The 25434-nt window shown below is 39.1% G+C and overlaps 1 protein-coding gene across 3 annotated transcripts in view; it reads left to right on the forward strand.

Annotated features, from left to right (window-relative positions):
- The window catches only part of acot9.1 (acyl-CoA thioesterase 9, tandem duplicate 1), a 70437-nt gene that overhangs the window by 33954 nt on the left and 11049 nt on the right, over positions 1-25434 (forward strand). For all 3 annotated transcript variants that reach the window (XM_035413615.1, XM_035413617.1, XM_035413618.1), the window contains 4 exons: positions 6919-7030; positions 7732-7822; positions 8057-8142; positions 21993-22080. In XM_035413615.1, coding sequence (XP_035269506.1) covers positions 6919-7030; positions 7732-7822; positions 8057-8142; positions 21993-22080 — 377 coding nt within the window. The remainder of the gene's footprint in view (positions 1-6918; positions 7031-7731; positions 7823-8056; positions 8143-21992; positions 22081-25434) is intronic.

Consider the following 25434-nt stretch of genomic DNA (forward strand, 5'->3'; position numbering starts at 1 on the left):
AGCCCTGTAGCAACTAATAATGTAATAAACTACCAATAGTGTAGTAACTCCCAATAATGTAATCCATTTCAAATGTTTTATGTAATAAAAACCAATAATGTAATAAGTAGTAGTAGTAGGGTACTTTATTGATCCCCGGGGGGAATTTGCACTGTTGCAGCATCAAAGACAACAAAGTAACACAATCAGATACAAATTTACAGTAGATACAAAATATCAGATACAAATATACAGTAGATACAAATATATACAGAAATCCAAATATACCAGAGGACACCTTCAGAGGTGGAGTCCTTGCCTTGACGGGTCAGAGCTGTTTTGGCGGCACGAGGGGGACCTACACAGTATTAGATAGGTGGTTTTAATGTTGTGGCTGATCAGTGTACTCTTGACACACAGTCACCTAGACTAACAAAATATTTTCTCCTAGTTATATTTTTTTGAGCATTCACAGTGTAAAATGATTTAATACACAATTGATACACAACATTGAAAAATAGAGTGATCCTCACCTATAATGTCTGAAGACGAATGATCATCTTTAGTGGACATACACATTACATCCTCTACATTGACAGTAAAAGAACTGAAGACTGGAACTGTCAAGTTCATTTTCACAAAACAAGCATGCAATACACATTGCCTAATGTCTTTCTACAGTGTGTATATATATATATATATATATATATATATATATATATACACACATACACAGTATATACAGTTTTCACATTGTTTCTTTCAAACAAATTACACTGGTGTCAATTTCATTATCACAAAATATCACTCTTCAATCTACAAGAAATTGGGATGGCAGGTATGCCATCCCACCAAGTTACGCCTTGGCGGGGCGGCATGCCCCATACCTATACAGCAGTGAGAGTTTGGCACTTTTCTGGGTTTCCTGTAGAAATAACCACACTAACCACAGACTCTCAGCCCTTAAAAGCATTCATTTCTCTAACTTCTGACATTTCAACAGACAGAATTCACAAACGACTTCATACGTCTGCACAATAAAGCCCCAAACTTTGCAACTTTGCACTTTCGGATTTTGTATTTTCTTTTTCCTGCCCGTTACATTATCGCAATGCTGCAAGCCCACAGACAATATGTCTGCCCATTGGACATTTACCTACACCAGCCAATCAAAATGTCACATACACACGCTAAATGGACTTATATGTTTTTCCCAAAGAAAATTTCCAGTCAAGCCAGCTAGTAAGTTTGTGGCTCACTGGTAACATCGTGGACTATGGACCACTGAGCCACAGGATCGAATCCCACCTGTAACTTGGGTTAATTTTTTATTTTTTATGCAGGCTTATTTTGTCACTAATTATTGTCTATTACTTTTCAACTATTGCTTTTGCAACTGTATAATTCTTCGGGATCCTTGTGTACCAAATCTAGCCGGTCTTTCACCAAACGTTTTGACTGTATTATGACATGCCATCTACACATTCAGTTAACCGGCTACATTTGCTTTCATTGTGAAAGTTTTCTAGCCGGCTACAATATAGCCAAGCCATATGGAATACAACCGTAGCTCATTGCGCTTACTGGCCTGCTTTCTTTAAAACCATGAGCACATTTCACCAAGAAAATGGACAGTTACTTTATCGGTGGCTCTCTGCTAATGTTGTTGCCTTGGCATCGCAAAGTCAGAGGACTGAATCCCGCCTCGGCCTCAGTCAAATCTTTAATTTCTTATGCACAATTATTTGCTAATTAATAATTGTCTATTGCTTTTAAACGATTGCTTTTGCAGTTGTCAGAAGATCAGAAACTTCAATGCATATGTTTATCAAAAGGCATTCACAGGCAGCCATATGAATTTCATGAGGGGACTTTTATCGATTTTCTCAAAGTTACAACAGCTGACCACTGTGGTGTTTCTACTCACTACTTCTTTACTTGGCTACTGTAGAAAACGTTCTTATCAGCAAATGGCATGTTTCTACATTCATGTTACCTCACCCTGTTCTCTGTCTCCCGACATACAAACAATTAGTACGTCTGTCGTGTCTTCATTAAAAACATCCCATTTAAAAACATGACTCATTCATAATTCTAACTACTAGTCGTCTACGTGATAAAACTACGTTTGTACAACAGTTTTTCTATTCAATTCCACGCCTTCTTTGCACAACTGTATATACAATCACTTTCTAATACCGTCTGTTTTATATACTATTCAATAAGGAACCTCATCTGGCTCATGGTCAGTATTTTCTTAGTACTATAATCTCTGATTATGTTAGACTTCACCTAAATGCCTATTCTGCATAAAACATTGTTTTAACTACTCAGTTTAATCATTTATGGTCATTTCTTTGGTACTACTGTTATTTTCTGATATGCAGAGATTGCTTGGAAATATGTCTGTGCATGCTATTGTCCAATGACAAGTGTTCTATTTGTCGCAACTGTTATGTAGTTTTTCTTCTCGAATTGTCACATAAGGTCAGTGATCTAGCTAGGGAAGGGAGCAATGAGGGGTCCTACCTACAGCTAAGTGTATCAAAATGCCTTATAAACCTTATAAACACAAAAAGTGGATCTCAGAACAAATAACAGGAAAACGGACCAGGAAAGAAGGGTACACAACCAACAAGTCAAAAAAGCTGTATATCAGGTTTTCAGATTAAATAATTGAATTCAATAAGAAGCAGTCAATTATATTAATGAATTGAAAACATGCATTCTTTATTGAATGCAAGCACATTACTTCTAAATTACACAACAGAAGCCATAGAGCAAAACCTTAAACAACTAATCTAGAAATACCAGAAAATAGAAAGAGACGGATAAGAGAACGAGAGAGAGGAACGGATCAGCCAGACCTTGCCAAAGTATCACCCACTTCCAATAAGCGCCACAAAGAAACCAGCTAAAAACACACAACCTAGCAACCACCACCAAAATAAAAAGTGGAAAACTCTTCTTCCAGCCTCCGAAACCAAACGCAACACAACACTTTTTCCTGCGGCAATCTTAAATACCTTACCCAGCATGGCTTGAGGATGTCTGCCCTGATTGGGTGATGGCGGGTTAAGGTTTAGGAGAGAAGGGAAGGAGGTCAGACTAATTTATGGCAAGGACTGACCTACCTAAAGATTGCATTCAACTTAAAAGTAATGGGAAATGTTAGGCATGCAGGGTCTCCAACCCCCGATTTGGTGTCCTGTGTCATCTGGTTTGTCTCTTCTGAGGAGGTGAGACCCATAGATTGTCAGCCTATATTAGGGTATCAGTGGAATTTAAAATTGCCCCAGTCACATCTGCTTTGATGCTTGTGACGGGGAAGCCAGGCCACATTCTTATTCACTGTTTCCCTCTCTAAGGCCAAAATCTAAACACTACATATCATACAATGCATACTTCTCAGTGTCTACATTTATATGCATTGCTGTTATCACTTTCTCATAACAAATAAAAAGACATATCTGAAGAAAAACACGTTTTCAACGGGACAATAAATACATATAAAATTTTCAAATATTTTGGCCTCCGAAATAAAAATCTAATCTTAGCAAACCTATCTAGAAATATGTTTGTCCCAATCATGGACAGTGCCTTCGGAAAGTATACAGACACTTCACTTTTTCCACATTTTTTTTACGTTACAGCCTTATTCTAAAATTGATTAAACTCATTCTTATTCTCATCAATCTACATTACATTACAGGCATTTAGCAGAAGCTGTTATCCAGAGCAACTTACACAACTTTTTACATAGTATTTATACAGCCGAATATATATTGAAGTAATGCAGGTGAAGTACCTTGCCTAACGGGGACTTGAACCTGCGACCTTTAGGTTACAAGACCAACTACACTGCCTTCTACACACAATACCCTATAATGACAAAGAGAAAACAGGTTTAAAATGTTTTATTTTTTTATTTATTAAAAAATAAAAAACTGAAATATCACATTTACATAAGTATTCAGACCCTTTACTCATTACTTTGTTGAGACGCCTTTGGCAGCAATTGCAGCCTCGAGTCTTCTTGGGTATGACGCTACAAGCTTGGCGCACCTGTTTTTCTTCTCTGCAGATCTGTGTTATATCAGGTTCATGTCCGGGCTCTGGCTGAGCCTCTCAAGGACATTCACAGACTTGTACCAAAGCCACTCCAGCATTGTCTTGGCTGTGTGCTTAGGGTCATTGTCCTGTTGGAAGGTGAACCTTTTCCCCAGTCTGAGGTCCTGAGTGCTCTGGCACAGGTTTTCATCAAGGATCTCTCTGTACTTTGCTCCGTTCATGTTTCCCTCGATCCTGACTAGTCACCCAGTTCCTGCCGCTGAAAAACATCCCCACAGCATGATGTTGCCACCACCTTGCTTCACCGTAACGATGGTATTGGCCAGGTGATGAGCGGTGCCTGGTTTCCTCTGGAAGTGACGCTTGCCATTGTGACCAAATAGTTCAATCTTGGTTTCATCAGACCAGAGAATCTTGTTTCTCATAGAGATGGTTGTCCTTCTGGAAGGTTCTCCCATCTCCACAGAGGAACTCTGGAGCTGTGTAAGAGTGGCTATCAGGTTCTTGGTCACCTCCCTAACCAAGGCGCTTCTCCCCTGATTGCTCAGTTTGGCTGGGCGGCCAGCTCTAGGAAGAGTTCTGGTGGTTTTCTTTCATTTTAGAATGATGGAAGCCAATGTGTTCTTCGGGATCTTCAATGCTGCAGAAATCTTTTTGTACCCTTCCCCAGATCTGTATCTCTACACAATCCTGTCTCAGCGATCTGCGGATAATTCCTTCGACTTCATGGCTTGGTTTTTGCTTTGACATGCACTGTCAACTGTGGGACCTTATATAGACAGGTGTGTGCCTTTCCAAATCATGTCCAATCAGTAGAATTTACCACAGGTGGACTCCAATCAAGTAGTAGAAACATCTCAAGCAGGGTCAATGGAAATAGGATGCACCGGAGCTCAATTTTGAGTGTCATAGCAAAGGGTCTGAATACTTATGTAAATGTGATATTAGTTTTTTTTTTAATTTTTTTTTTTTAATTTCTAAAAACCTGTTTTCACTTTGTTATTATGGGGTATTGTGTGTAGATTGATGAGAATAAAAATTAATTTAATCAATTTTAGATTAAGGCTGTAACGTAACAATGTGGAAAAAGTGAAGGGGTCTTTCCGAAGGCACTGTATGCTGCTTCTGAGTTTCTATAACAAACATGTTTTTTGCTGTTTTGCTGTTTACAGAATTCCATCTAAAGATTAAACGAGAGGTCCTGGAGAGGGCCATCGATTTGGGGATTAGGGACAATGGATATTGTTGAAAACCATCTACATCTAGTGTCCTTTTGGGGAGACCTTAGGCATTTTCAGTGGTGTTTAATATTTATTATAGAAGTCAATTTTACTCATCAACATATGTTTGGCTTTTTAAGATAGTTCAGTGTGTAATGTTAAATGTGTTCAGCTAATTTGCTGAGAAACAGCCACCTGATCACAGGCATTTATAATAAGCACAATCCCGATTAGTCTGTATGAACTGTATTGGCTTTATAAAAGTTTAGCTGGGTGTTAAGAAACAAACAAAAGCAATTGTGGACGGTACCACAATTTACTTCATGGTAAGGTACAAAGTTGCTTGTACGTCAGTGTTTACGCACTGCCTTTTTTATTTGATAAAGCCCCATGCTTCATAATCTGATGATGTGGCCCGGTTGCATGTTACTATTGGAAATGTATTTTCTTAATTAATATTTGTATGTGCGGAAAAAAAACGTGTACCCGCATAATAGGGTCTTTTCATTTACTGTTACGGTTATTCCGCACCTCTGATACGGTCATATCAACTATGTGGTAGAATGTAATATTGGACTGCATGTACTTTTTGCTAGCATGTACTGCGTGTTTTAATTATATCCGACTGGATTAAGTCAAGAATGTGATTAAAATGGCTAATGACTACTTATGTTAAAGCTGTTTGACATAAAATTTCATAGTGCTAGGCTAAATATTTTCTGAGCAGAATCCAAAATCTTACAATTATTGCGACTCCTCTCCTACTCTACCATGCTGACGTTGTTTCCTAATGGCAACTGCCGTAATGCCGATCTTGTGCCGGAAAGAATGTAACACCTGCTATTCCTAGACATTAAAAACAGAAACAATTACCTTTTCCACAAAGGCCACCAGCCATGGTGAATCAGCTGTAGCAGGTCATATGCATAAACCTCCATTCTCTCCTCCCATGTTTTTGTTGTCTAATATCAGAATGCCCTAAAATACATATTAACCTAAACCTTCACTTTTATGGATGGTGCTCATTTTACCAGTGCACACCTCTGGTGCTGCACCATAGTAAATATGTAAAAATACTCTCTGTCTTGTTAGTGTCTATAAAAGCCCTGCAAATCCTTGGTAAATATGGCCCATGGTTTACTCTGTGACAAGGTGATCAGAACCAGCCCAACCCAATAAGTGATATAAGCGGCAGTTTAGGGGCCTGTGATCACTAGGAGGTGTCATAATTATGATTCAAAAATATATATTTTTTATTCAGGGGATGGATGGGCTGGGGGGCCCCAAATTGAATCCTGCTTAGGGCCCCTGAAAAACCTGGGTCTGCTCTGGCTGTAAACTAAGGACAGTATCATGCAGTCTGTTTAGTGCATTTAACGCACTGTATGTTTATCCACTCACCTGTGTAATCTTTTACGTCCGTGCCCATACATTAACTTCAAAATACCAGTTTTTTTTCTTTTTGTTCTTTTAAAATTTTTTTTTTTTTTTTTTTAAACATCCTCCCAAAGGTGAATAAGAGTTCAATTCAGTCCCCAATGCACCCCATAGTGGCAGGTATTAATAATGTTTTCAAGTTGTGCAAGTTGTGATTCCATGGTTGTGCTAATCTCATGTGGTTGTACTCACAGTTTCTTCTCCTCCTTAGCCAATAAGAAGCGGCGTGTGGAGCTAAGCACTGCCTCCTTGCTGAAAGTCGCACCCACTGCTGAGGAGAGGATGGTCATACATAGTCTCTTCCTCAACACACTGGACTCCAAGTAAGCCCTCATGCCACTCTCGGCACACATCTCTAGGGCTGGGCAATATACCTCAATGATATAATATTGCATACAGTAACAGTCTTTGCCACCATGTGGTGTATTTTGACTTTAGTCTTTTTTTTTTTAATTATACCTGATGCAGTAGTAAACATCCAAACTTCAGAGACTGTGTGAAATTCTTCTGGAGAAGAAAATGTTGTCAGTGTTATTTATTGGGTGTTCATAAGAAAGCCAATCCGCAGCAAGGCCTTGCAGTTTTGCATGTGACTGTTAAAATCACATCACACGATGAAATGGAAGCCATACGACCTTGTTGCTGATTGTCCTGTCAACATCCAATAGATAAGTGGTGACATTTTTCCCTAGAAGAATTTCACATGACCTCTGAAGTTTGGATGTTTATTACTACATCCGGTATAATTAAAGAAAAAAAGACTAAAAGAAAGGCAATACTTCACCTAGTGATGATGACCGTTATTCCATGCCATAATTATTGTTGCGGTATATTGCCCAGCCCTACACACCTCACAGACACCACACCTTGCACACATACCACTGTACACACCACAAGCCACACCTCATATCACCCACACTTCAGGTGTGTGTTACCTGTGGTAGGCTGCTTCGTTCTGCTCCTCTGGTAAACTCGCAGAAATGCTGCCTGTGGTAACTTCCCTTGTATCTGGTTCTCCCTGCAGGACGGTGAGTTTCCGCAGTAGAGTTCTGCCTCCGAACTCTGTGTGGATGGAGGATGCCAAGATGAAGGGACTGGAGATTTGCCACCCACAGGTGAGAGGGAGGGGAAAAGTGCCACACTGGTATATGCTGTCACTCACCTTGTTCTCCATGTTTAATGTATCAATACATGTTGTGCGTTTGCAATGAGTTTGTGGTTTGTGTGTGTGTGTGTGTGTGTAACGTGTAATGTGTCCAACGCAAGTTGTGTGCGTAATATGTTTCAATGGTGCGTTGTGAGTGTGTAATGTAAATATAATGTGAATGTGTAATGTTCCCATGTCTCAGGAAAGGAACATATTTAACCGGATATTTGGGGGCTTCCTGATGAGGAAAGCGTATGAGCTTGGCTGGGCCAACGCCTGTGGATATGGGTGAGAGAATGGCACTACCACAGACCTCCTGCAGGGACAGTGTCTCACTATTAGGGCCCATGGAACAGGACTAGGGTCCAGCCATATTGGGCAATGGTGTGTCTGAGGCATAGAGCGTACATAGGAACTGGCAATGGAGCCTAGGAAGTAATGGGAAACAGCCTCTACTGCGCATGCTTGAGGGCAAAAACGCTTGCTGCCCATTGAATTCAATGTAGAAATCCAAGGTGATTTAACAACCAAAGAATTTAATTTTTTGTGCTCATTTCAATAAGTGCAGCAGTTTCTGAAACAATGGTTGTTATGGTCCAGAAGTCTTGGGAAAATATTTATTAAAATGTGCATTTTTTTTATATAACACACATAAGTCTACTAGTCTACTATTCATGTGAAACGTAACGGTCATCAATCAAGTTCCCAAATACCATCAAGTACGTGTTATTTTGCCTTAAGAAGTCTGATATTTCCCATTCACTTTAATGGAAGCTCCAATGGTTTGCCCTCAACATGTGCAGTACATGCTTACTTCTGGGTCTTCACATGCTTAGGTTTGCTGAAGGAATGCCTCCCTGTCTAGTTAAATATGCATGTCTATGGTCCCAGGAGACCCAAGGTACACTACATTTCCAAAAGTATGTGGACACCCCTTCTAATTAGTGGTTTCAGCTGTTTCACCCACACCCATTGCCAACAAGTGTTCAGATGTTCAACAAGTACATATGTGACGGGTGCTGGAGAAAAGGTCCGCAAGTCGCAAATCTTGAAATTGCGCTAGGAGGCAAAAAAGGTTTTTAATTTTTTTTTTTACTGTTTTCCTTTTTTTCATATTACGAAAGTTAAAGTGTTGAAGAAGTCACTCAATAGAATAAACAACATTGTTAGGGTCACTAAATACTTATAATTTGTCAGCAAAGTCGGCTTGTTTTAGTGATTCTTACAGCCGGGTTTTGGAGGCGTGATGGGGGTGCAGTTTAATTAGCATGTTTGATTTCGTTGGCTATTGTCACTTTGTTTCAGTCAAGCCACCACCCATAAATAAAGCCGTGTGGTAGTAGCCTATGTTTGTTTACTCTGTGAGGTTGCTACAATGGCGGATGCTCAATCAGTAGGTGAGAGTATAAGCTTTCTAAAGATGTATAACATGTCTAATTTTGCTTTTGGAATAGCGTTTTATAGGTTAGCGTAACCGAACATTTTCTTACCATGGCATTCGCTCTATATATGGTAGCATTAAAAGATGTTGCACCTAACGAAACATTGTCAACGATTTTTCGTAATTCCTTGGAAAATACCATTATTATTGAGGACTTCTGGGCATAGCTAAGCCATATGTTTGCTGATAGACCTATCTGACATCGTTTTCTGGAGCAAAACAGAAGCGGATAGAACGGTCATTGATTTACTGTCTGTAAACATCTACTGAACATAGATAAGATTTCATCATTGCTATGTAAGTATTGCTGCTCAAAATATTTCGGTTATATACGTTATTTTAGAAATTGAGTGTCTTTAAATAGGTTAGTGGCATTATGTGATGTTTAAATTATATCTATGTTTCATCTTAAACCTTCATAAGGGGCTCATATGCTTTACAATGGACAAAAAGCATTATATTCCTTTTTGGAGAGATTTTGGATTTGTTTCTGGACCCTTAGCTATTTTAGACCAGTGTTAATAATTTAGACATTTTGGGTAGATTTGGAGATGCTGGGTACACTGCTTAGTTTTTGCTTCATAGATCTTTAGTAGTTCTACATATCCACCCTTAGATTTTATGAACTTGTGGTCAAGAAGTTTTTGATCCAGGACATGTATACTTTAACCCGCAATCTCACAGTATTTCATTGCAAACTAAAAAAGGAGCAAATTCATTTTAGATTTTTTGCCTTCACCATTGCATTTGTGGCACTTTGTTTCTTACAAAATTATGAATATAAAGTAATCTAAGCTAGTATTATAAATGGTACAAATGTATTGCTTCATTTAAGACATTTTTCTAGTCTCTGTGGTGTTCACATCTGGAGTTATAAAGCTTTAAATAGGGTAATCCCTAAATGGACAAGGATTTACAGGTACTCTAACGGGGGAGTGGTTGGGGTGGAGTTAACTAGCTATTGTTCCCACCCATTATCTCCCTGTGAGAAGTGTGAAAAGTTCAAGATCTTTCAAGGGGATTTTCTCTGCTACTTGATTTTAGGAGTACCAACATTCAAATAAGCATATCTTCTTCAATTATTTTCAGATTTCAATATATGACACATCATTTAAAAGTTTATAATCTGCACTTTCATAATCTGTAAAAAACTGAAAAATGACCTTGCCCTACTTGCGGACCAAAACACCAGCACCTGTCACATATGGGTGTGATAGTATATTCTTATTTGTCTTTATTCCCCAGCATATTATGGCTACAAGCTTGAATGCTTGGAGCTTGTGTGCCCTCTTTCCTGGGTAGAATTTGGTTATGTCTGGGCTCTGTTCGGCTGTATAAGGTGCTGGGCCTGCTGCAGCAGGGCTGGTGGAGCACCCTGGTCACCCCAATGTACAAATAACCCCACCCACCCCTCCCTTATTGTATTGTATGACGTTGTATTGGGTTAGTTTGTAGTTTTATATTAAGAGCCTTGCCCCTCATATCAACTTTGAATGTAAAAATTATCAATAAAGTTTTTCAAAAAGAATAAAAAGTGACAACCTCCAGACGCATTTACATGCTCAGAAACTTGTGGCATTTTACATGATTATATCAGCCCATTAATGTTTCACAATGGGATTTTTTTTAATAACAGACTTGAGAAACGACTATAGCAACCTCATAGTGGTGAGAGGAGGGACCTGATGCTTACAGAATAAGTCTGTGGCCCTACTCTTTATTGACAATACAGTGTAGGAGAGGGCAGCAAAATCACACACCTCGTTGGGGACAGTGTTTTTCATGCTTTAGTGTGTGAGATACGAGTGGAGTTTCAGAATGGCCAGCAGCAGGAGGGACAGCTCACATATAGTGTAGGTCCAGTGTTTATTTGACTAAGCGCAGAGAAAAATTCAGACAGTGAATTCAGCCTCATTCACAAAGCATGCATACAAACAGATTTGATCACAAACTGTGCTTATGAATCTTTCCAGGAACATTTCATTATTCATCATTTTTAGGGGGCCAAGCAGCAAATCTGTTGACACCCTATTGTGTTTGTAGGAGTTATTAAATCTTGTGACGTTTCTCTCATTTCTAGCAAGTGTGGTCCAGGGGTTGACATTCAGGTCAATTTTCCATCTGGGCCATTGCATTTTCAAAGTTACTGGCCTGCACACTGAAAATACTGGCCCATTTGCAAATCACTAGGTTTTGGTGCTGCCAATTTAGTATTCTCATACAGGCATGTGCATATCTAAATTGTAACTCAGATTCAACTTTATTATGCACTTCCTTTGAACTATTTTCTTATTTTCAACTGCTTAATAAATAAAAGTTGAAAAAATATACAGATATGTATGCAGTGGCGATTTTAGCATGGCATTTCTGGTGGGGCAGTTTTGTATGACGTCACCATCACAAAAAATAAAGGTAGCCAATTAAGCCGCTTTTCCACTGCAGGGCTGAACCATTACCAGGGCCACTCCGTGCCGTTCCGCGCTGCTCAGTACTCGTGGGAACGGTAGTTTCTGTTTCCACCGTCGGGCTGCTAAAACCAGGACTAGGAAGTATCTAGTGAGGACAGCAAGTGACGCGGTGGATCAGCGACGGCGTCCCGTTGTGAATGTAATATGCGCCCGTGGTTGTCGCCGCTCCCCATACTGTTTTCTTTTTGTTATGTTATGTTTCGTTGGCTGACGAAACAGATGAGGATTCTGTGTATTTTGGTCTGTTTTTGGTTTTTCTTTTTAGCGTATCCTCCACTGACCATCACTGTTGCATGCATTCAAAAAAGTACTAACGCTTACATTACAGTGTGAAATATCCACATTATATAATACCACTAACCTATTTAAAGACTCTCAATCCAAAAATAACGTGTAGCCTATAACGGAAATATTTTGAGCAGTAATACTTACATAGCAATGATGAAATTTTATCTGTGTTCAGACGGAGACGGTAAATCAACGAGTTCAATCCGCTTCTGTTTTGCTCCAGAAAACAATGTCAGATAGGTCTATCAGCAAATATACGGCTTAGCTATGCCCAGAAGTCCTCAATAATAATAGTATTTTCCAAGAAATTATGAAAAATCGTTAACAACGTTTCATTAGGTGCAGCGTCTTAATACGTAAGTGAATGCGATGATAAGAAAATGTTTGATTACGCTGACCTATAAAACGCTATTCCAAAAGCAAAATTACACATTATACATTGTTAGAAAGCTTATACTCTCACCTAGGCTACTGAATAAATGAATTGTCAATAAAGCCAGACTGTACTAAAAACAGCAACAACGCCGTAAACGATACGTGTGGTGTCTTGCACAGCTATTTTGAATGTACCCAGGCATCAATTTCATAAACGGATTGTCCAAGACAATATATGACCACTCGGTCTCAAAAGGGACATCTCTACGCGTAAAACCAATGGTAAGGTTATGTAGCCTATTTATTCAATATTTAGTCCCAGATATTGACTGTAGAATGGCATGGTATCATTTTTTAAATCTTTGTCCGTTTATTTCGTTATTCAGTGAGCAGATTTTTCACTGCTGTATATCTGTATGGCTATTGTTGGGTCTATCTTGTTGCTATGACGGAATACGATTTTTGATTGGCATTTTTATTTATATTAGCGCTCTCCACTGACCTAGCTTACGGAAGAGGACGTGAAGAGAGACCGTATGCGAAGTCACAAAACTGACGTAATGTGAAACCAATCAGTGAATACGTCATTAAGCCTGCCCACCCAAACGGTTCTGCTGCACTGAGCATGGTTGTCTAACCCTGCCAAAAATATTGTACTGGGCACGGTTTGTAATCATTCCGTGCCAGACCGTTTCCAGGTGGAAACACCATCGGAACCGTTCCTCTCCGTGCTCAGAACCGTTCGGCCCTGCAGTGGAAAAGGGGCTTTAGTCTACGGTAGGCCTATTCTATTATATGGGCTGCACTGTAAGTGCCAGGGAGCAGAAAGATTTACAAACTAAATAATAAAATAAAGACTCGTTCAAACTTGAACTTAAGAACCTTCAAAAATTAAAATAAAATCACACAACTTGAAATTGAAAACTTTAGCTAGCTAGAGTGAGAGCACCTATTGTCGACCACCCGAGGGGGGGGGGGATGTGTATCGACCACCCTAACTGCTAGTGTATTTACTTCGTATTTATTAGAGAGAACTGGACATCGTTGCCTATTAAAATGTAAGTCCTGTAAAAATACACATAATAAACTGTCTAAATGTAAAAAAATTACTTCATACGTATACATTTAGTTATATTAATACAGCCTTATTTACAATGTCAACTTTAAGATAAGCAACACGCTCGGAATTATCTCATCGCGACCCATTAAATGCAATGGCGCAGAGGTTGCTTCAAAGAACTGCTTTCCTAAAGGCTATTTTGCGTCCTGCGACTTGGGTTACAACAGTGAATATGTACGGATTCCTAGACGTGCTGATAGCTACCACCCTTTCTCTCATTAAACTCAAATACACAAGATAGGACACTTATACAGTATGCTAGCAAATTTGTCAAGTTCCATTCATTTATATGGGGTAGTCGATACACGTCCCCATGGCTAGCGCTGGACGACCTCTGACTTATTTGCCGGCACAGAAAACAATTGCGAAAGTACTGAAAAAATAACTACTGAAGGATGACAAGGACATTTTTCCCTACATAACTAGGTACAGGTTGTTACCGATATTTCGCCTATTTCATATCAAATTTATTTACGTTTTCTTGTCTGTCGAAGATAATAGGTGCTCTCACTCTAGCATTAGCAATAGACGTACATCACCCGATTAACAGCTTTTTTAATTATTTTTTTGCTACCTCAGGTGGCTCACCTGTTGCTAGGCAGAATTCGTAGGGGCAGAAACAGTTCTGCCCCTCCGCCCAACCTAATTTGCGGGAGGTTTTCCCTGCTTACGCTGATCATGCTCACGTTGTTCCCCTAGCAACGATGGGGCAGAGTGCTCTGCTGCCCCACAGCAGAGAGATAGGACAGGGAGCGCAGTCTGCAGCGCGAGCACATACATACACACAAAGGAAATTACTCCAAAACAGCACTATAAGGATTGCGAGTCAAGTTTATTATATTTATACACGCTAGTTTCACCACTGAATCACTATTTTGTATTAAATATAAAATGCATTATGCCACAACGTTCAGATGTTCGAGAATCTTGCACCACAGCGCCATCTTTGGTGGGGCACTGCCCCACATGCCCCTAATGTAAAAACGCCCCTATATGTATGTATATTTCTTTCAGCACGTTCCCATATATGTTTTTGGAATTTGCATCGTTTCTTGATTCAGAGCATGTTTCCCTTCATCTGTATTTGATCCACATTGGCCCACTACTATTTTTATGAGGGTCACTCAAATGTTAGGGGGTGTCGGACAAGCAAGGATTAATTAAAAATATGTTTATTTTCCGAATCCAGCGGTTCCAACAGTGAATGCCCTTGTTAAAATGTTCAGCACTCTGAATACTGAACCAAGTGATATTGCATGCTAGAACCCCTCACTTAACCTACATGTAAATGTATTATTAGATTTAATTTAATAATTATGTTTAAAATTAGAATTATCAATTAAATCGCCAAATTCTTTGATAGGTCGGTCTACAGAAAACTGGTGGAATCAACCCACAAGTCAAAACAAGCTGTATATCAGGTTTTCAGATTAAATAATTGAATTCAATAAGAAGCAGTCAATTATATTAATGAATTGAAAACATACATTGAATGCAGGCACACTACTTCTAAATTACACTAATTTACTTGGCTACTGTAGAAAACGTTCTTATCAGCAAATGGCATGTTTCTACATTCATGTTACCTCACCCTGTTCTCTGTCTCCCGACATACAAACAATTAGTACGTCTGTCGTGTCTTCATTAAAAACATCCCATTTAAAAACATGACTCATTCATAATTCTAACTACTAGTCGTCTACGTGATAAAACTACGTTTGTACAACAGTTTTTCTATTCAATTCCACGCCTTCTTTGCACAACTGTATATACAATCACTTTCTAATACCGTCTGTTTTATATACTATTCAATAAGGAACCTCATCTGGCTCATGGTCAGTATTTTCTTAGTACTATAATCTCTGATTATGTTAGACTTCACCTAAATGCCTATTCTGCATAAAACATTGTTTTAACTACTCAGTTTAATCATTTATGGTCATTTCTTTGGTACTACTGTTATTTTCTGATATGCAGAGATTGCTTGGAAATATGTCTGTGCATGCTATTGTCCAATGACAAGTGTTCTATTTGTCGCAACTGTTATGTAGTTTTTCTTCTCGAATTGTCACATAAGGTCAGTGATCTAGCTAGGGAAGGGAGCAAAGAGGGGTCCTACCTACAGCTAAGTGTATCAAAATGCCTTATAAACCTTATAAACACAAAAAGTGGATCTCAGAACAAATAACAGGAAAACGGACCAGGAAAGAAGGGTACACAACCAACAAGTCAAAACAAGCTGTATATCAGGTTTTCAGATTAAATAATTGAATTCAATAAGAAGCAGTCAATTATATTAATGAATTGAAAACATGCATTCTTTATTGAATGCAAGCACATTACTTCTAAATTACACAACAGAAGCCATAGAGCAAAACCTTAAACAACTAATCTAGAAATACCAGAAAATAGAAAGAGACGGATAAGAGAACGAGAGAGAGGAACGGATCAGCCAGACCTTGCCAAGGTATCACCCACTTCCAATAAGCGCCACAAAGAAACCAGCTAAAAACACACAACCTAGCAACCACCACCAAAATAAAAAGTGGAAAACTCTTCTTCCAGCCTCCGAAACCAAACGCAACACAACACTTTTTCCTGCGGCAATCTTAAATACCTTACCCAGCATGGCTTGAGGATGTCTGCCCTGATTGGGTGATGGCGGGTTAAGGTTTATGAGAGAAGGGAAGGGGGTCAGACTAATTTATGAAAAGGACTGACCTACCTCAAGATTGCATTCAAACTTAAAGAGGACATGGGAAAGGGAAATGTTAGGCATGTAGGGTCTCCAACCCCCGATTTGGTGTCCTGTGTCATCTGGTTTGTCTCTTCGGAAGGGGTGAGACCCATAGATTGTCTGCCTAGATTAGGGTATCAGTGGATTTTATATTGCCCCAATCACATTTGCTTTGATGCTTGTGACGGGGAGGCCAGGCCACATTCTTATTCACTGATTCCCTCTCTAAGGCCAAAATCTAAACACTACATATCCTATAGGGGTTAATATTAATAAATAACATTAAAAGCATATTAAAGGTTGAAGCCGCGAAGCCTCCAAAAAAGGGAGCATCTTTGCCTCAATAACCAACCCTGGCATTCATTTTGTTTTTTTTGCCATTTTTGACAATCTTTTGTGAACTAGTCCTCGAGTATAAAGCTTATGCTTAGGGCAAAATTAGGCTTTAAAGAGTCTGTAGTCTGCAACTGAATAATTATCAACAAAAAAAGTTTAAAAACTCTATGGCCACCAAATGCAAAACAGCACTTGTGGTCATGGCCACTTTTACTAAAACATCACTTGTACTTTGTTCGATCATGAAACCTGGCATACATGTACAGTTCAGTCCAAAAGTTTACATACACCTAGGCTAAAGACATTATAACTCAATTTTTCTCAATAAAAAAATCTCAATACCTCTGATGTGAACAAAGTTAGATGCCTTAATTGACTTACCAAAAGAAATTACTTACCAAAAATAAATCACAGGACTGGATAGAATCATCACTCTCTCTCACAAGGTGTACTGAATGTCTGGCCATGAGTTGTGTGTATAACTAGACACAAAAGGAGTTATGTACAGTCTGAAACTTTAAATCTCCTTACAGTCCTCCTTACAGTTAACGTTTACAGTTAATCATTGAAAAATTATCATAATTGTAAGGAATTTGTTTGAAGTTTTTCTTATAAACAGAAACCAGGTGTTTGAAAATTAATGTAATTTTTATATGTACCATAACGCTTTAATATTTTTGAATTTCTGGACAGATAGCTTGTCGGGATGTCAGAATGAAATGAGTGCTGGTCTCTATTAGCGTTTGCTGGACTGGAGTGCCTGATGTTGGTGTTTTCTGACCAGTACATTTGTACACTGTATCCAATTAACCACCTTGCACATTTGGCTCGATTTCGCCAAAAGCTAGCATCCTGGCACGTCAGGAAGTATTTCATTTTTAGAGGGCAGATCAAGGATTATTATGATCAAAGTCTAATATTATGGCCACATGAGCATAAGGATCTATCCAAAAACAAACCTCTGAAATCTTTGGGAAAAAAACTTTCAAATCTTTCTCATTTTTCACATAGAAAGAATATCTTAGCTACTGAACATGTGCAGTTCAAGCTTGTGACACAAAGAAGATATTTAGCGTGTTACATCCAAACAGCCAACGCTGTTACATCCAAGTATCTGTTCTCCTGTTACAACTGCCAAACTCCAAACTTGACAATCTAACTTCCACACGTCTTTTAGATTGCTTCTTTGCAAAACGATTTATACTTTTAAAATTCACACTTTTAAAAATGGTCCCCCCTGACTTAATGTTGGTAGACGTAATATCAGCTTACAGCAGAATAGACCAACAATGACAGTTGAACAAACAAGCGTGCTTTACACTAACTTTACCGATATAGTCTAACATTAACTAAACAGACTTGCAGGTAATGGCTGGTTGGCCAATCAGTTAGCTAAGCTAACAAGGTAATAGTGTTTTACTTCTGTGAAGCAAGCTAAGTAGGTAGCTAGGTCACATTGCCAGCTAGTAAAGTTGCATTACTGCAAGACATTAACTACAAATAGGCCTACATGATGTGAAATAAATAGATATGGTTAGCTACAGTGCCTTCGGAAAGTATTCAGACCCCACATTTTCTACATTTTGGTACGTTACAGCCTTATTCTAAAATTGATTAAATTCATTTTTATTCTCGTCAATCTACACACAATACTTAATGATGAATCAAAGACAGATTTTTAGAATTTATTTAGCAAATTTATTAAAAATAAAAAACTGAAATTTTTACATAAGTATTCAGAACCTTTGCTATGACACTTAAAATTGAGCTGAGGTGCATCCTGTTTCCATTGACCCTGCTTGAGATGTTTCTACTACTTGATTGGAGTCCACCTGTGGTAAATTCTATTGATTGGACATGATTTGGAAAGGCACACACCTGTCTATATAAGTGCATGTCAGAGCAAAAACTAAGCCATCAATTCAAAGGACTTGTCCGTAGACCTTCGAGACAGGATTGTGTCGAGGTACAGATCTGGAGAAGGGTACAAAAAGATTTCTGCAGCATTGAAGGTCCCTAAGAGCACAGTGGCCTCCATCATTCTTAAACGGAGAAGTTTGGAACCACCAAGAGCTGGCCTGCCCGACCAAACTGAGCAATAAGGGCCTTAGTCCGGGAGGTGACCAAGAACTCGATAGCCACTCTGACAGAGCTCAGAGTGGCATGAACACACGGTGAAATCACACGCACGCACGCACGCACGCAAATCAACCAAATCACTTGGTTTTACAACACTTGTTAAAATGATTGGATTCAGAGTCAACATACGCACGGAGCCCCCAGGGTGAGTTTGAGAACCACTGCCTTAAAGAATCTCGTCAGTCTCTATAATGCTAAAAACATGTTCCTTTCTAAATGCCAGTCTTACAATGCTGGTTCTTTCATCAACATTGGAACCTTGCATTAATGTCTGCTATTTGTGTGCATGCGTGCGTGTGTGTGATTTCACCGTGTGTTCATGTTATCCAGCTAACTAAAGCATAAAGTTTAAGACTCTGAATTTGCTTTGTGAAACTGAGAATTCTGCAGTTCATCCCAAAATGTCAGCAAATTGTTTGGGATTATAGTTAGCTGGCACATCTGTGAAACACAGCCCAGGTAGACATTTACAGAATGTACATGACTGACAAGCCATCAAACATGTTTGACAGATTATACATTTGCTGGCTAGGGTTAACGAAGCCTAGTTTTGTCCACTTAGAATCAACCAAATCACTTGGTTTTACCCAAGTGAAATGAGTGTTTGATAACTAATCATTATGAACACATTTTAAACTTAGAAACTATTTTGCATTTGACTGAAATACAGGGCTTAGTCAAAAAGAGAAAATGGGTAAATAAAGAATATTTCTTTTGTGGGGTTCCAGAGGTACCTCAGTGGAATTAGCATCTGGAAGTGGAATATGGCTGAGGAAAAAGATATACTCAATATTCCAATTTGGAGAGGTTTTGTGCCATCTGGAGAGGTTTTCAGGAGTTTTGGGCCTACCTTTGGGAAAACTCATGTCATATTTTACTGCTTTGTTCAATCCACTCCGAACTTTCTTTCCTGGTGTTGTGTACAGTGCCTTTGGAAAGTATCCACATTTTGTTACATTACAGCCTTATTATAAAATGGATTAAATTCATTTTTATTCTCATCAATTTACACACAATACCCCATAATGACAAAGTGAAAACAGGTTTTTAGAAATTTTTGCAAATTTATTAAAAATAAAAAACGGAAATATCCCATTTACGTAAGTATTCAGACCCTTTACTCAGTACTATGTTGAGGCACCTTTAGCAACGATTACAGCCTAGAGTCAGTATTCTTGGTTGTGACACTATAGGCACACCTGTTTTTGGGGTATTTTTCCCATTCTTCTCTGCAGATCCTCTCAAGCTCTGTCAGGTTGGATGGGGAGTGTTGCTGCACAGCTATTTTCAGGTTTCTCCGGAGATGTTAGATCGGGTTCAAGTCCGAGCTCTGGCTGGGCCATTCAAGGACAATCACAGACTTGTCCCAAAGCCACTCCTGCATTGTCTTGGCTGTGTGCTTAGGGTCGTTGTCCTGTTGGAAGGAGAACCTTCTCCCCAGTCTGAGGTCCCGGGTGCTCTGGTGCAGGTTTTCATCATCTCTCTGTACTTTGCTCCTTTCATCTTTCCCTTGATCCTGACTAGTCTCCCAGTTGCTGCCACAGAAGAAAATCCCCTGCCACTGCTTAAACTTTTGACGTTAATATTCAGGTACTAACATTCTGCCACCAACATGCTTCACCGTAACGATGGTAATGGCCAGGTGATGAGCGGTGCCTGGTTTCCTCCGGATGTGACGCTTGGCATTGTGGCTAAAGAGTTCAATCTTGGTTTCATCAGACCAGAGAATCTTCTTTCTTATGGTCTGAGAGTCCTTTAGGTGCCTTTTGGCAAACTCCAAGTGGCTGTCATGTGCCTTTTAGTGGCTTTAGTCTGGCCACTCTACGATAAAGGCCTGATTGGTGGAGCGCTGCAGAGAAAGTCGTCCTTCTGGAAGGTTCTCCCATCTCCACAGAGGAACTCTGGAGCTCTGTCAGAGTGGCCATCAGGTTCTTAAGGTCCTTTAGTGCTGGTTTGCTCAAGATTCCAAAGGCAAAACATAAACAAAGTGGAGAGTTAGCCTTTTGTTTTTATGCCCCAAAGATGTGGGACACTCTTCCAGAACATATCAGATTTGCACCGTCAGTTGACAGTTTTAAAACACAGCTGAAAACGCACGTATTTAGGATGGCTTTTAGTTAGTTTTATTATCAGTTTTATGTTGGATTTTAATGTATTTTATTTTTTTATCGTTTTTATATGCATCTTATTATTCTCCTATTTTATGTACAATGCCTTGTATAATTGCATTATTTTTATTGTATATATTTTCCATTGCCTTATTTTTTCTGTTTTCCATTTCTTTTAATTGCAAATGCTTTTCTGTACTTTGGGCTGCAAACCATTGTATGAAAAGTGCTATATAAATAAAGTGATTATTATTATTATTATTATTATTCTTGGTCACCTCTCTGTCCAAGGCCCTTATCCCCCGATTGCTCAGTTTGGCCAGGCGGCCAGCTCTAAGAAGAGTCCTGGTGGTTCCAAACTTCTTCCATTTTAGAATGATAGAGGCCACTGTGTTTTTCTGGACCTTCAATGCTGCAAAAAATTTTTGTACCCGTCCCCAGATCTGTACGTCGACACAATCCTGAATTTACCACAGGTGGACTCCAATCAAGTTGTAGAAACATCTCAAGTATAATCAATGGAAACAGGATGCACTTGAGCTCAATTTTGAGTGTCATGGCAAAGGGTCTGAATACTTATGTAAATGTGATATTTCAGTTTTTTATTTTGAATAAATTAGCAAAAATGTCTGAACCTGTTTTTGCTTAGTCATTATGGGGTATTATGTGTAGATTGTTGAGAATATAAATTAATTTAATCAATTTTAGAATAAGGCTGTAATGTAACACAGTTACACAGTTGGAGGGGTCTGAATACTTTCTGAAGGCACTGTATTTCCATTTAGCCCCAGTCCCAGTTGTATTGCATGTGCTGGGTATGACTGGCCCTAAACATGTGTAGTGTCTGTAACTTATTATGTTTATCGTAATGCTGCTGCCTTGGCCTGGTCTCTCTTGCAAAAAAGATTCTTAATGTCAATGAGACTTACCTGGTTAAATAAAAGAAACATTTGAATGCTTTCTCATTGCATTTTGGTTTATATTTAACATTGTACACATTTTAAAGCTTTTTTTTAAAAAATTGATTAAACATCACAAAGGTTAGTAATGAACACTAACAATTTTATTAAGTGTTGTATGGGCATTTCTTGAATGTGCTTTAATCAGTGCCCTTTGTGTCTTTCAGTGGGTGTCGACCTAACCTTGTTGCTGTTGATGACATCCTCTTCCAGAAGCCGGTGGAGATTGGCTCCCTTCTGCTTCTTTCCTCACAAGTGAGACCTGCCTATCACCGTCTTTCTGTGTGTCAGCCCACCTGTGAGTCTGTTGTTCTGTCTTTCCAACCACCAGATCCCAAGTGGAAGTGCAGTTCTGCCCTGAGTAAAGTCCCAAGCTTGATTAGCTTTAGTGTGATGATCTGCTGTCAGATCCTGAATGATATGTCTGCTGAGAATATCCAGCAATGGCAATAGCATCATGTCTTTAGCTGTGGATTCTCAAAAACAAGCGCCCTTGAGGACCTTCACCTCTTTGTTCAACAACCGCTAGAGATTGCAGTTCAGTGGCTGTTTAACATGCCTATCATAGAGTAATATCAATCTCATAAAAAACACGTTTTCAAGTGTACATAAATGCCAGGTTACTCACACATACAAAGTACTGTCTATAACTCATTCGTTCATACTGGCAAAATCTAGGCTTCCATTAACAGTATTGATATCAAAATGATGCCAAGTTACTGAATTAGAAACAATATAGGCTATCTTGCCTCACCAAAATTAAAGAAGCTGTATTCCGAATGCTACCCAATGTTTCCTAAATTATTTCAAGTCACTTGGCCCTGTGTGTATAAGCATACAGTACATGGACAGGCCAAACATATGTGTGGATGGGTTTGTAAGAGTCAAGATTGATTGAATAGGCCTCAATATGTCCAATTTGTATTGGTATGTATGTATTTAGCTGCCCAGTTTTTCTGCTGCATGAATGATGTTTCTTGGTATAAATGTCTGTTCGTAAATGTGAATGTAACATGCTGCGAGGGAAATGTCCCCATGGGGATAAAGAAATATTCTATGTATGTATGTACATTATTTATTTTACGTGCAGTATTTATTGTAAGTAGAAAATTTACAAGAACTTGTACATTTAGTAAAATGAAGTTGACAACCAAGTATAAATGTATGTTTTGTGGAGGAATATGCTTCCTGTAGGTATTCACCAGCAGTTTTGTACATGAATTTAAATGTGTTGCATGAGGCAAATAGAGATATTTGACACTTTGATGTGACACAAAGTTTGAATGACATTGTAAAATAGTAAGATTAAAAAGCACAGGGCCAAGTGACTTGAAACAATAGTGATATGAAAAGATCTGCCTGGGGGCGAGGCAGGATTCAATCGTCCGACCTCACACTTCCCAGTCAATGTCTTTAGCAGTGCGCCACCGTCATGCAGCTGTTCCAGGCGTGAATGTTCTTGGTCAAATCTGTCCATGGTTTTAAAGGAGAACACAGGCCAGTAAACACAGCTGAGCTCTGGTTTTATCCATATGGCCTGGCTATGTAGCTGGTTAACTGAACGGGTAGATGGTATGTCATAATGCAATCTATACGTTCGATGAAAGACAGGGTAGATGTGGTGCAAAAGCAATAGTTGAGAAGTAGTAGACAATTATTAGTGAGCAAATGAGCATGTGTTAGAAATGGAAAAATTTGCTTCAGGCAGGATTTGAGCCTGTGACTCAACGATCCATAGACCATGACATTTACCACTGAGCTATGAATGGACTAGCTATTGAGACTGGAACTTTTGTTGGGTAAAAAGGTATGTCCATTTTACGTCTGTATGTGAGATTTTGATTGGCTGGTGGAGGTGAAGAATTGGCTGGTATCGGTAAAATGTCCAATGAGGAGATAATCTGTGGGTTAGAATTTTTGGAAGTAAAGAAGGAGAAAAAACAAACCCCCTTAGTCTGGGCCTTCATTGTGTGGACATGTGAAGTTGTTTATGAATTCTGTCTGTGGAAATGGGGTCAGAATGTACAGAGATTCATGTTTTTATGGGCTGAGAGTCTTGCGGTTGTTTCTGTGGGGATCCCTGAAAAATGCCATATAGGTATGGGGCGTGCCCCGCCAAGGCGTAAACATTGTAGGCATTTGTGATCCCTTTATTGTATTATTCTGTCGCTAGAATTTAAACCATAAAAGGACATTGGGTATTCTTGACTTCATAATTTCACATTCATGGCCAAGGCAATTCCATTACAGGAGTGTTTTGAAGCTGAAATTAGATACCTGCCTGGGAGCAACAGACCCCTGTCCTCATTGCAAACACACTGCAGTCAATGCAGCTGATGGCACCTTTAACCTCCATGGCAATTTTCATTGAAACATAGCAAAAACATTTATATAGAAGCAATGTATTCTTTAATGTGTTAAAACCCGAAATCCACCTGCATCACATGCCAAAAGTTTTGACAAACTGTCACAAACTCCTTTCACAAAGCAGTCACCATGAGTAAAACCACTCACCTCATTGCTATACGCAGGTGGAACCACAATTTGATAAATAATGCTCAAGTCATCCTGAATTGGTGCGTCAGTTGGTCTTCACTTGGACATCATAAGTACCCTTTTGGCACTAAAGCAATTTCCTGCTCGAGAATTGCACTTTTGAAGATATTATAAATGAGTCTTTCTTCAGCTCAGCAATCAGCTATTTTTGTGACAGAGACAGCTGCTTAAGCCCATTGACACTTTCAGTTTTACTGGCCTCCTTCGCAAGTGTGGTTTTATCCCTGTCTGCAGCAATAATGGGAGACTGTAAATCAAAATAAATTTTGTGAAGAATAAATCACTTACAGTAATTCATAAGTGCTATCTGATGCAAGGACGTTGCAAGCCTTTGTGTCAGGTATAGTCACAAGTCCTTTGGACATAGCATGAGTGACAGCACAAGCAGGGTATTTCTTCATAAATTCATCAGACAAGAGGGGCAGGTGTCACCTCAGGGCTAGCAAAAATACTGCCCCCAGCTAAGTCATTCTCCAAAATGAAGGTTACCCTTTCTGCAGGAAGACCTTGTCACATGCCTATAATAATGTGACCCGTCAGGAGGTCAGACTTGAGCAGAATAGTGTGCAGTGGCACATCAATACTGCCCATTTCAAATCTCTACACAAGGGCACTGGTGCCAAAAGGAGATTTCTCAGACACGGGCAAAACTTCCTCCAAAATTAATAATTGCAGTGCCAGTGTCTCTCAGTATTTTAACAGTTTTTTGCAAACCAGGCTTGCTAGTCAATGACGCAAAATTATGCTTAAGGAATGGCATGTAATATGCTTAAGGTTTGGCATGTAATTCTGGAGAGCATAATCCTTTTGAAGGGATGACATTTCACGAAAGCCAGGCTCAGGCATGGAAGTTATCACAACAGAAACACCTTTAAATGATTCCTTCTTTCTCTTCAGGATGTGGCCATCAACATACTTTCCCTTTGGCTACTTTGAATGGTAGATGGTACCGTATTATTATTTTCAACATTGGTAGACTACAGCATAAATTGCGTCTTTTGTTTATATTCAATATTAGTAATTGCAGCGAGAAACTGCAGCTGTAGACACAAG

Source organism: Anguilla anguilla, chromosome 4 (genome assembly GCF_013347855.1).
Source record: "Anguilla anguilla isolate fAngAng1 chromosome 4, fAngAng1.pri, whole genome shotgun sequence".
Lineage (NCBI taxonomy): Eukaryota > Metazoa > Chordata > Actinopteri > Anguilliformes > Anguillidae > Anguilla > Anguilla anguilla.